We start from the raw sequence: 12,832 nt of genomic DNA on the forward strand, positions 1-12,832 counted from the left end.
CTAGTTATATTTGGTCTTTGAATGTGCACATACATCAATATGTACTTTATCCATTTTTCAGTGTAATGCAGACAACTGAAGCTTACTCTGTTTACAGGCTCTTACTGTGCACACAGACAGAGGCTGTTTTAGGTGTAATTACAGCTTAAGGATCTGGAGTATTTTAAGGTTTTATCCTCACTTTCTTCTCGCTTTCATTCTGTCTCCGCTTTACTTCTTTGCTGTATCCTCAATGTGCTGAGTCATTTCAATGAAAGCCACTAACTGAAAAATACAAGCCTGCCATGGACAAAGCTTCGGATTTCATTTCAAGAGTGGATATTTCAAAGCCAATTCTGTGATTTTTTTTTCTCCCAAAAAAAACGACTGCATGTCTTTTTTTTAACCTCCTTTACTCCCCCCCTCCACCCCTTTGTTTTCCAATCTGCTGAGCAAAGATAAAAACAAGGTCACGTTATGTTGTGGTCTGCAGTACAGTGGCATGAGTTCAAAGGAATTGCTTCGCCTGGTGCTTGTGCTTTTAAGGACACGATACAGGCTGCGCATCCAAATTCCTCCCTCTCTCTCCTTCTCCTCTCTGACATCTTGTCAAGCCTGCGCTAAATTCTGATTCTCAGCTTTTTAATGCAACGGCTTAGCAGGTAGACAACAATTCAATCCTAGCATTCAAATGTAACACAGTAGGGTTACACTTCTCAGCCAAAACAGCATGTGCAAAGCAGCCGGGGGAAATGCAAATGATCAGCGCACATGATTAGCAAGAAATATATTCAGTGTGAAAGGCGCTGTGCTTTGACCCATTTTTGGTGGGTCATGAGTCAGTGCTTTACCCACCTGGACTGGCAAGCCTCACTTGAAGCATTCAGGTCCCAGCAGTCCCTGCTTGGGATAAAGCTCCACATGACCTACATGCATACTAATAGAAAGAGGTAAAGCAGATAGACATAGCTGGACAACAAAAAAAAAACACTTCTGCATACATTGAGCACACAAATGCATGCATTAAATTCAATGAAGTGCACACAGCAGGGGACAAAGTAATGACCATGCATGTTCTTTTGCTCCAAGCACTTAAGTTTCCTTTTGTTTTAATCTTTTTTTAAACAGGTTATTTCATGCTTCATTTTTGCCCAAATGTCACTAAAGAGGGACACTTGAGCTGCTTAAGAGTGCATCTCCTCAACACAAGTGCTCTTCTCATCGGCCCCAGTGCTACTCAAGTGTCCTCTGGTCAGCCCAAGTGTCCTCTAGTAACCCAAAGTCCATATTTGAGTGAGCTCTGGGTCAGTGTAAGGGCTGTCTGGGCTGCCCAAGTGTTCTTAGGTTGGCCCAAGCGCCCCCAAAGTGTCCCTGGGTCCTATTTAAATGATCTATAGCGCATGGTCTAAATTGCATGGCGCAAGTGGGGCATGTCCAACTCCACTTTTGCAACGGCGCATAATCTGGTGCAGAGTGAGGCACAAGGGGCAAAGGGGTTGCATTTTAGTTTCTTGATTAATCATAGGTGTGTTGTGGGCATAACTTGAACTCAACAAAGAGAGAGTGTCATCTCCTTTTAAGAGCCAGGTGTGCGTGCCCCTGGTGCACTGCTATTTACATGGCAGATTCAGCAAACTAGAGAAGCAAGCAGTTTTCTGCTGAGAGTAATGCAGTGAGGGCAGTAATGTCATTGCAGCAAATGTTGTGGGACATTTGAGCAACACAGCTAAAAACTGCAGTTTGCAACTTGACAGAGGAATGAGAACTAAACTTCTAGCTTCTGAAATAATCAATGAAGTTATGCTGCTCTTCGAGAGTAAATGTGCAATTCGTCTCTCTTAAGGGGGAGTCAAACAGCAGCTCTGCAGCTCTGCTTTGCTATCTGCTAAGTTCACATTGTACTGAATGTAATTATTATCCTCATTATGAGGAATTATTTGATCCACCTGCAACCCATCTGTGTGTCCCTGTGTGTAACAAGCAGAGTGTAAGCATGTTGCGGAACCGCATATTTAGGCATGTCTTACTATCTAAATAATGTGCCCTTTAAATAGCAGAAAACTACTGCACCTTTGCCTTTAGACCAGGTTTAATAGCAATGTGGCAAAAATGCTCCTGACCACACCTCAGTTTAAGATGTACATGCCCATGGGTGCAAGTACATTTACTATTTACACATGAGCGCTGGCCCTGAGAATGACGACTGTGTTGGTCTGAAACTAGCAATGACAGTTATGCTGCGCTGTGTGCCAGGGTGCACCAAATGTAAGACATTGCTCCCTGTGTCCACTGTTCAGTCTCCTTTGGTCTGCCCAGGTACCCATGGTTTAACTCAGCTGTGGTCTTCTGGTTTGCCCAACTATCTTCCGGGTTATCCATATGTCCTCAGCAGGCAGCAGGCAGTTCTTTGAATGGCGACTTGAGGCTGGTTCCAAAACCAACACTTTCTCACTCTGACATTGTAACATATTGACATTTGGTCGTGGACTTCCTACAACCACGGGCAAGGTACCCTGAGTGCATTCGTTGCTGATGTTCTCGGACACGTGTCAACCTCTGCCTGTTACATGCATTGTCTTTTTTCAAAATACAATGCCATTTTCACATGAAATCTACACTTTGCATACTGTCTTTTTCAAAATAAACACACTACGTCCGTAAAACACAGTGAATTGGCTTTTTTTTTTCTTCGACAACAAATACGTGTGGTTACATTAATCCAACACACACGCTTTACAATCTTACGGGTAGCGAAAATCAGTGATTGTTGGATTTTTATCAAGGCTTAAAGTTACGCATAATTACAGGCAGGTCACTTTGAGTGACAGGCTGTTTGCCAATAGTGTCCTCAGCTTCTCAGTCAGATCGACCCCTCCGTCCTCCAAAGTGCCAGCCTCCCTTCCAAATATGGTCACTTCTGGCTCCAGAAAGCCAAGATGGTGACAAACTGTTGAACTCAAGGCTTCAAAATAGGAATCCACAAACCAGTGGTTGACGTCACGGTAGCTACATCCATTCTTTCTACAGTTTATGGTCCTCAGATCACATAGTGTGTCCACTGATCAACCAAAGTGTCCCTTTTTTCAGCTGAAATGACCTTTGGTTGGTCCAAATGATCCCCTGGTCAGCCCATATGTCATATGGTCACTGTAAATGTCCCCTGCTCAGTAGAAATTTCACTCAGGTCGCTCAGATGTCTTCTGAACACTTTGTGTTCTGTGCTGCTTGAATGCTGCTCTGCTTAGACCCCTTTTTTTATTTTTGCCCCTGCCCCTAGAGCATGAAATCAGACTTAGTTTGGGACAGACAGATGAACAGGTCATGCTAGAAGGCAAGAGGTCATACAGTACTCTCTCAGAAAGTCACTCACTCACCTACTCACTCATTCACTCTGTAACGTATGCTTGCACATAACAGCAGATGGACAGAGAGACGACAGACTCCCTCTCCCATAGTATGGTAGCCTGGGTTGCCATGGAGACATTTGACCACGACTGCATAGAGACTGAGGGAGCGATGCAGAGACAGAGACAGAAATAGAGAGACAACCACTTTAAATCCATTCTGACACAGACGCAAAGTGTTCAAAAATATAGTAAAAGAAGAAAGAAACGGCAGCAGTAAAAGGATGTGATAGAGGAGTGTGCAGATAGCACATGACAGCTAGAAAAGGCTTTAAAGAAAGGTTGCCCGTTCTATTCCATGCCTGTTAGAGAAAGCCTAGTGTTATCTCAACAAAATGGCTGACAGGGAGACAGAATGTCCTGTGTTGTTACTACTATTTTAAGATAAAGCTGTCTCCAAAATGGCTCACGGACGGACTGCATGCATTTTTGTATTTTTGCCCACTGTTTGCAGTATTTCTTCAGAAACATGTCGGCTTCACCCTCCCTCTCTAAGTTTGTTTTGCAAGATGTTATATACCCAGCCTTCAGTTTGACAGCAGCTGTTTGTGTCTGTGTAGGTGTTCACATCTACATGTATGTAAAAAAAGCTCATGTGTTGCTTCTCTGGAACATTTCTCAGTGTTACAGGGTCGCTGCATCACATTACATAAAGATTTAACTTTGACTTTAGCAGCACACAGATGAGATATATATAACTATCCGTGGGGGAATGGATTAATGAAAATGACTGTTAACACTTGTACATGTAATGAGCTCCTGTAAAAGATAAAAGCCCAGTCACTTATCTCACCTCACTTGCACACAATCTCTCTGTAATACCCCTCTAGCTGCTCCCTCGTTGCTCCAGGGTCTATATTTGAACTCTGCTTCATAGATTTTTGCAATCTGATTGTGTTTCAACACATCAAAAGAGAGATTTGTCTGTGAATGTTATCTTGGGAATTAGCACCCTCGCATCATCCTCTCTTATCGCTCGCGGGATCCTCTCTGTGGGCCCGCTAAATCTCCACTGTGGTTTTTTTGGTGAGGTTTTCATTTCTCTGAAAAATACTGCGGCGATAAAAGGACGATGTGATTTCCTTTGAGTCTGAAAAGGCACCTTCTCCTCCCACCACTATTTTTGCAGGCCTTGATGGAGAGCATAAGTGTGTGTGATGAGGTATTATAAGGGAGAGGGACTCCAAGTTGGATTTTGACATGGCAGAAAAGGCTAGCGTTTGCAGAGGATTATGAATTATTACACAAAGATAATGAGGCCCTGCTCCAGAATGCAGCTGGATTTAGACACTGATAGCACAGAAGGGCATGGTCAGTCTTAGAAAGAGGGCGAGAGAGATTATGTCTGGGCTCAGGGAAGTTAGGTCAAGACCCAGATTCTAAACAGAGACTTTGGTGTAATGTAGCGTAATAGACTCAAATGCAGATAACACATCATCAGCCTGATTTATATGTACTGTATAGCTTTGCTAAAGTCAACACCAAACAACAAATGTTGATCATTTGATCAGAGCTTGACGTTGGTGTTTCGTTGCAGCAGTCAGACACAGGGTGGTGGAGTGTCATTTAAAAGGGTGGAGACCAACTATAGAAAGCCATCTACCCATCTGACAACTGGATATTTGTCTTCATTATGTTTTCAGGTTGTCTGTCCATCCATACGTCCTATTCTCATGAACACAATATCTCAAGACTCCTTGTGGGATTTTCCTCAAGTTTGGCACAAACATCCACTTGTACCCAAGGATGGACTGATTAGATTTAGGTGGTCAAAGGTTTAAGGTCACTGTGACGTCAGGGAATTTTTTCAAATTTGGCACAAACGTCCACTTAGACACAACGATGAACTGATTAGATTTAGGTGGTCAAAGGTCAAGGTCACTGTGACCTTACATCCGTCTAATTCTTGTAAATGCAATATCTCAAGAACACATCGAGGGAATTTTCTCAAATTTGGTACAAACGCCTACGCCCACTTGGACTGAACTGATTAGATTTCGGTGGTGGAAGATCAAAGGTCAAGGTCATTGTGACCTTGCTGTGTTGATTGTATAGATCTTCTGTGCTGCCGTGGGGTACGATGTGTGAGAAACATCCGTGTTTTCACAGACATGAATATAAACTGTAAGTGCAACTTGACTGGTACACAGAGGCATACAACCACACAGCAGTAATGGTAGGGGTTCAGTTTTTGTTTATTTTGTTTTGTTTGTTTATTTTTTGCCATCCCCTACAACCGTACCACTGCAACACAGACGCACTACCCACATTCAAATATATGGGGGGACTAGTTTTTTGCCACAATGCCCGATTTAGTGTGAACATAGCCTTGTACATCAAGGTGGAAAGTAAGGGTGTAATCATAATCATTTCCTATCATTAACCATAGTTTACCAGTAAACCAATCAATCAATTTATTTATCATATAAAAACCATAAAATGTGATTTCAGTGTAAAGTGCAACACACACCGCCGCCATACGCCGCACGTCAAAACGCCGCACGTCAAAACACCTGTGTCCATTATATTCTATGAGCAAACCCACACCGCTCTGCTTCAGCCCACTGCTCTATTTCCAGCGCAGCCGCCGCTGCGAGAAAAGGCATAAAAGGCTTTTTATGTACGTCTCGGCCGCTGTATGCTTAGGATGCTTAACGTTATTAAGTTTTTCACATTTTTAATAAGCCGATTTTGATAAGAAACTCATCCGTGAAATCTAAGTTGTTGTTGCCTCAAAGTTTTTCCTCTTCTTCTTCCGTTACTAGCAGTTGGCAACCGTTGGCAATGAGTGTAGGTACAGCCACCTAGCGGGCTGGGGTGGGAAATACACTTTCGTGTCGACGGTGCTGCTGCGCGCTGCTGCCAATGTGTGTTGGGGGGTGGCATATAAATGTCTATGGGAATTAGGCTTTGGAAAAGGTGGGGTCTTTATTTAGGATCCTTGTGGCCTGGGGGCAGAAGCTCCTCCTGGCCTGGTGAAACTGGTACCTTATTCCCGACCTCAGCTGGGAAAAAAAGGCAGTTATGTTGGTGGTTGGGATTTTAAATGATTCTCCTGGTCTTATTTTTGCAGCGCCTAGTGTAAACATCCTTCAGGCAGGATAGAGAAGCACCTATAGTATGTTTAGCTGAGCAGACCACTCTTTGTAAGGCCTTGCTGTCCTGTTCAGTGCTTTTTCCCTCCCATTATTTGCCGTAACCACAGTTTTTCACTACCATAACAGTACCATGGTTGGCAAGTGTCAGTATTGTAGAATCTCTTCAAAAACGCTGGCACTACAAGTAATTCAGGATTATACAAAATCATCCAGTGCTGTTATTCTCTAGGGTTGATATACTCTACATACATGTAACAAGGTTTTTAATGCAGGTTTTAAAATATCACATGAAAGCTTCAGATAGGGAAAGTATTGCTGAGGGAGCAGTGCAGTGGGGTGCCAGAGAACACGATTACTCACAGCGGTGCATCTCTACATCTAGAATCATTCAAAGAATCCAAATCCAAAGTCCAACCAAAGTGAAAGTGATACAAAGATAAAGAATAGTAGCTGTTTTATACTCTGAATTGTCTCAGTTTCCGCAGCTGAAGAATAAAATTCACATCTAAGGAAAAACTATGGATTCCCCTTATGGTAGGGATGAGGGGAGAAATCTGTGAACACATGCAAACTGCAATTTTTACTTGTATCCTGGTTTCTTTTGTCATGTAAATTTAGCCATAAATGGTGAACGAGCAAGATATCAGAAATGAACAGTTTAATTTATGAGTTTGAACTCAAGGATGGCGAACAAACAGGCTGACACTAACAGGGTCAGACAGGCTAAATGAGCAGGATGCACAAATGGGGATAGGTTGATAACTTGATATGAGAAGAAACCAAAACAACATGTGCACATACGGAGGACATCTGCTAGACAGGTAGAGCGGTGAGGGAATAGAGGCGGAAGATGCAGGCACAGGTATGACTGAGAGTTGAGATTAAAAAACTTGAAAAATGTAGAAAAGATCAACGAATCAGTGCAGTTATACAATCTCCGAGAAAGAGTGACTCAAAAAGGATTTTCAAACAAAGCAAATGGTCTTGACCTAAAACTGGAACTAATGAAAGTGAAAAAAAAATTCGATAGAAATTACCGCACGTGACGCCTATTTACTTCAGTCGTCCTTGACCGAAGCTGAACGCCTTAAACTTTAAAACAACACTTCTCATTTTCAACATACTTAGTCATTAAATCAATAATATAAAAAGTGAACTCTCTGTTACCTCTTCGCTTATATAAGGGAGTTGAGTTTTTTGGATTTTTTTTGTGTGTGTGCACGGACTCAGATATAAAGAGATGAAAGAAAGATGTCAGGCCCATCTTTCCTCTCAGCATCCTCGGTTAGCCTGTGAGATGGCAAAGGGCGGAGAGCTGTCCCTCTGTGTATTCTGCCAGGGTTTCAGCGTGGGAGTTTGAAAAGGCAATCTAGTCGAAATCGCACTCTAAGACACAATGACTTCTTCTCTAGGTGAAGTGAGGAAATTTTTCTCCAGTTGAATAACCTTAACCTTCTTTCTCTTCCTTTTGTCTCTGTCTGCCTTCGTTTCCTGTTTCCCCATCTTCTCTAGTTGCCAAACGCAGGCAGAGAGCCAATGTGACGACCCCAGACGAGATGCCTTCCTACATATGCAAACTCCTGTTTCCATGGAGACATCGTCGCCTTGGAGTGGCCGCATGGAGGTGCATTCAGGCCCGTGCGCCCCGTCCGAGCACAGCGATCCAAACCCCACCACCCACAGTCTGCGCAGGCCTGGACGCCGTCACAGCCACTCCCCGCCTCCTCCATTTCGCTCCTGCTCTATCCCCATCATCCCCTCCGTCCAGTGTCACCATGACAACGAGGTGTCTTGTATGCAAACCAGCGTCACACCGGTGACCACAGCGATGTCATCCACCTGTGGAGCCATGCCCTGCAAGGAAGCGAGGAGAGAGAAGGCAGCACACGCCACTTTGTCTTCTTCTTCCTGTTCATCTGCCATTGGTCAGCAGCAGGATGAGGTGGCGCTGCTGCTGGAGGAGGCGCAGGAGCAGCTCAGGGCATTGGCGTTGGCTCACAGGAGGCAGGAAGAAGGTGGGATCAGCAGCAGCGGATTGACGGCTACGCTGGTGGAGGCCAGAGAAACTGTTTGCTTCCTGAACCTTAATGGAGGAAGTGCCGGGGCACTGAGCTGTAACGGACCCACGCAGACCCAGTTACTCAGCCCCAGCATATCACACAGAGACCTGGGCCAAACCAGCCAATGAGAGGACATAATTTAGGACATTCACTTTCGGTTTGACAGTGTTTGACAGACTCTGGTGTTCTGCATCTGTGGGACGCAAATGGAAATGCGGAATTTAAAAAAAAAAAAAAAATGTAATATCATGGAAATTCTGAAAATGTGCTGATGATATGCATACTGTATGGATACAAACATACAAACACTTCTCGAGTGGCCGCCTTTACACCGACTGACAGTATGGAAAAAGAGAAAAAAAAATATTTACATGCATTTATTTACAAAACAAGAGAAACACTTCTACTTAGACAAAAAGAAACCAAATAGTCTGTCAACTCCATGGTGTTTTTAATTGTAAAAAGAATATATAAATATATATATAAATATATATGGATATAAATATATGGAATTCAAAAAGTGACCAAGTACAAAGTTGAAGAACACAGGAATGATGTAACTATTTTCTTTTATTTTTCTCCTCCCTGTTTTGTATTAACCCTGTCACATTTTGGTTCTGGCTCAGTTCTGACGAAGGAACTTCATTAACGTCCAGCCACACGTCCGCCGGCCGTGAGTCGGATTCTGTGAGTGTGCACGGAATCCAAAGCGGCCGACGAGGAAGGAGCCTCCACACCAATTTCCCCCCTCTGGCCTTTTGAAAACTCGTCTACCCAGCCAAGAATTACAGTACAGCCCTCTGTGGTTACCAACAACACTTTGAGGATTTACGATACAAAACAAAAACTCCCCGGCCGCGTGTGTGTATGTGTGTGTGTCAGTGTGTGTGCTCAAGTGCAGCGAGGGAAGAGAGGGAGAAGAAGAAAAAACAGGAAACAACTTCTTCTACAGTTGGTCAGATTTGGGAGGGCGGATTGTTAAAGACAGCACAGATGCTGACTCCCTTTTGGCCAGCGTTTCAAACCAATCTAGATTATTTTTGTTTTTGTTACAAATGATATTTTCACACACATATGCGCACACACTCACCTGTGCATTATTTTTTGGTTTGTTGGATGGTTGGTCAGATGGTCGGATGAATGGACAGAAGGACAAAGGAAGGACAGAGGGCTACGAGGCACCACAGGAGCTAATCTGACATTTTTTAGTTTCTTTTATTTTCCATTTTTGGTTATTAATGAACAATGCTGCTTTCTGGGGCTGATGGGAGGGAGAACCACGTGGTTTGGGTATTGAAACAAATAAATGTCTCTATGTTGTATCCTATGAATTGGAAGCTTTTGAATCTCTGTATGAACTGACAGCCAAATGTTTCTGGTGACAAAAAGTAAAAAATTGGTTGCAATTCTGGTAAAGATTTTTTTCAAAATAACACTTGTTTTTGGTTGATTGCTTGGAAGACATTTTGACCCTGTCGAAAAACATGCATGCTGGATAACATCAGTCTGGTTTACACTGATATGCTGGTTGTGTCCTTTGGCCTTCTCACACACAAACTGGTCTAAACTGGCTTGAGACCAGTTTTCACAATGTTAGCTGGTAGTTCCCTCTTTTCACCATGCTGCCTAGAATACAGAGGTCAGTGATAAATATTGTTTTTATTTCAAAATGCAACACTATACCAACCCAGTCGCCAGGAAAAAATGTTTGCATTGTACGTTTCTGCTAACCATGAATATATTACATTTGTACATTAATATGTAGCTGACTTGTTGAAACTTTGGATTACGCTTCAACAATGTGGTTGTGTTTAGGCACAAAAAAACTTTGGTATGGTGAGGAAAAGGCCATGTTTCTGCTTAAAATGTTGGTGGGGACACACTAAAACTAAAACTTAATGCTTCTCAACAAGCTGTGGTTAACATGCCGTTATGCTCGGGCACAAAAACCACCAAAACACCTGTCACTTGGAAGGGATCATGTTTTGGCTTAAAATACGTGTTTAATGGCACAAAAGCTGCAAGAATAAAAAAAACAGGTTAGTGAAAAACACACAAGTTGGGTGGCTTGAACACCACTAGGAAACGCCCCCAACGTTAGTTGTTGACGTTCAGGGTTTGGCATTCTTATTGAAAGTGAACACTGGCATCCCAGGTGAGAGTCGGTGGTTGTTGGACCCATCCACCACCTCTCTCTACTCAACTTTCGCCCTCTTAACTTACACTGTTGTCTGGCCGCGTTTGCCCCCGACACCACTGGGCACTGTTGCGGATTAACATATCATGCCAACATGAAAGGACAGCTATTTTGCCAGTGTCTGACGCCCCAAGTCACTGACCAAGTGCCAGCACTTGACAACTTTTGAGTTAGACTGGGTTGAGTATGTTGGTGCCACAAACACTGGTGGAAACACTTTCAAAGGGCCAAAAACTACTGGTGGTGTTGTTTGTTGGTCTGAAGTTTGGCAGGTGTCTCACATATGTGATGCGCCATTCACCATGACCTCCACCTGTCATTGACAAAGTCTGCTTATATACTACGTCGCTTTAGAGCCGTTGATGATGATGATGATGATGATGATGATATGTATGAAATGGCAAATTTTACGTACTCATGGTTTGCAGGAACATACAATGCGAGCATTTTCCTCTGTCAACTGGGCTGACTATATATCCATTAATGAAAATATCTTGATACTCACATGTTGAAATTTCCAAAACACATCTGTTTCCATCCGTATTACTTTGTGTCTATTAATGTTCAGACTGGTGTGAGACAGATTTTGATTTCATTAGTAAATAGCATCTCTTACTTTTATCTCAGCATCATTTCTGTAAGAGCAGCTGTCTCTTACCTGATGTTTGATAATGTTACTTTTGATCAAAAATTCCAGAAATTAAGAAAGCTGGCCTTGCTACCAAGGCATTCTGACAGTATTATTGGTTTATGGTGTTTCTATTAAAAATGGGCACCAATGGGAGGAAAAAAAATGGACGAGGAATTTGTTTTTCAGGCAGAAAAATACAACAACTCAATGTGGATGTTTTGGTATCTATTCAAGTCCTTGCAACTAAATTGAAACATTTCAGATTCATTTGATTAAAAGATGTTTGATTTGGAAAAACAAGCCAACTTAATTATAAAAACATGAACAATAAGCACAAGTAACAATCTTCTGTTCAGCCGTTCTTCTGTCCCCAGTGAAATCACTGAGAAAGTGTTCAGGGCTTGCTTTCAAAGGTTTACTCTTGGACACACTTAAAAATAAGGTTGACTTCTGGATATTTTATGTTTTTGATATGAAATGAGTCTTACAACTCGAAGCGGCCGTCCTTCAAGCTTTGTGAATGTGGCCACTTGTCAACAACAAACTGCTTTCCGCCATCTTCTGTAGTCAACATGGTCCTTTCTGTGATGCTCTCCCATGTGTGAGATCGACGCTCTGCAGTTCACAAAGGTCTGATTCAATGATGTGACGCTCTGGATAAGTTCACAGTACCTGAGAAATCACACTCTCAACCCGTACTTATCGAATCTCTCACAATGGCTGATCCTCGGGAACCTTCACCCCTCAGCTCTGCTGTCTTGTTTTTATTTTGCCTTGCTTCGATGGCAGGGCTAAATCTTATTCAAAACACACAAGCATACAAAAATCAGCCCAGAGAGTGCTTTCTTTCTTTATTTCTCTTCCTTTCATTCTATTCTTATCTTTATTTTTTTGAAGATTTAGTTTGCCATGCTGCCATTCAACCCCCAAAAGGCACTTTTATATATGAAATTGTTGAACCTCAAAAGTTTTGGTTATTTGATACTGATGTCCATGAAATCCATTATGTCCTCACCAGAACAAACACTGGTGACTTATGGAGGTTGGTGTGCTTCTGTGCACAGACACAGTGCAAAAAAAAATGTGAATTTGTTTGTTTGACCAACTGTAATCAGTGTATGAGCTTTTAACAGATAAAAGTCTGCAAGCATTGTCTGGATTTGTGTTCTTATCTGAGATGAGTTTGCAACTGGAATATTTATCGGCTGCATGTTTTCACAACATTTGCATAATTTTATAAAAGCTCCGGAGCCTCGCAGAGTGGGAATACACACAAAAGTCATGGCCAGGTGCCAAACAAGCATTTCCTTTTTAACTGACAGTCCTGTGAGAGTTATTACTGCACCTTGAGAAAACTGCAATTACTTTTGACACGCAGGTACTTCAGCACAATGTACATCCGAGCATCGGCAAGTATACGACAGAGGAGAGCGAAAACCAATTTAATGCAGGCGTCTCTGCCT

The 12,832-nt window shown here is 42.6% G+C and overlaps 1 protein-coding gene across 1 annotated transcript in view; it reads left to right on the forward strand.

The window, feature by feature from the left end:
- LOC125903352 (pro-neuregulin-3, membrane-bound isoform) overlaps positions 1 to 11,249 on the forward strand; it is a 551,607-nt gene extending 540,358 nt beyond the window's left edge. Inside the window, exon 9 of the mRNA XM_049600226.1 lies at positions 7,994 to 11,249. Coding sequence (XP_049456183.1) covers positions 7,994 to 8,669 — 676 coding nt within the window. The 3' untranslated portion in view covers positions 8,670 to 11,249. The remainder of the gene's footprint in view (positions 1 to 7,993) is intronic.
- Positions 11,250 to 12,832: the final 1,583 nt, after the last annotated feature.

The sequence above is a fragment of the Epinephelus fuscoguttatus genome, linkage group LG16 (genome assembly GCF_011397635.1).
Source record: "Epinephelus fuscoguttatus linkage group LG16, E.fuscoguttatus.final_Chr_v1".
Taxonomy (NCBI): Eukaryota; Metazoa; Chordata; class Actinopteri; order Perciformes; family Serranidae; genus Epinephelus; species Epinephelus fuscoguttatus.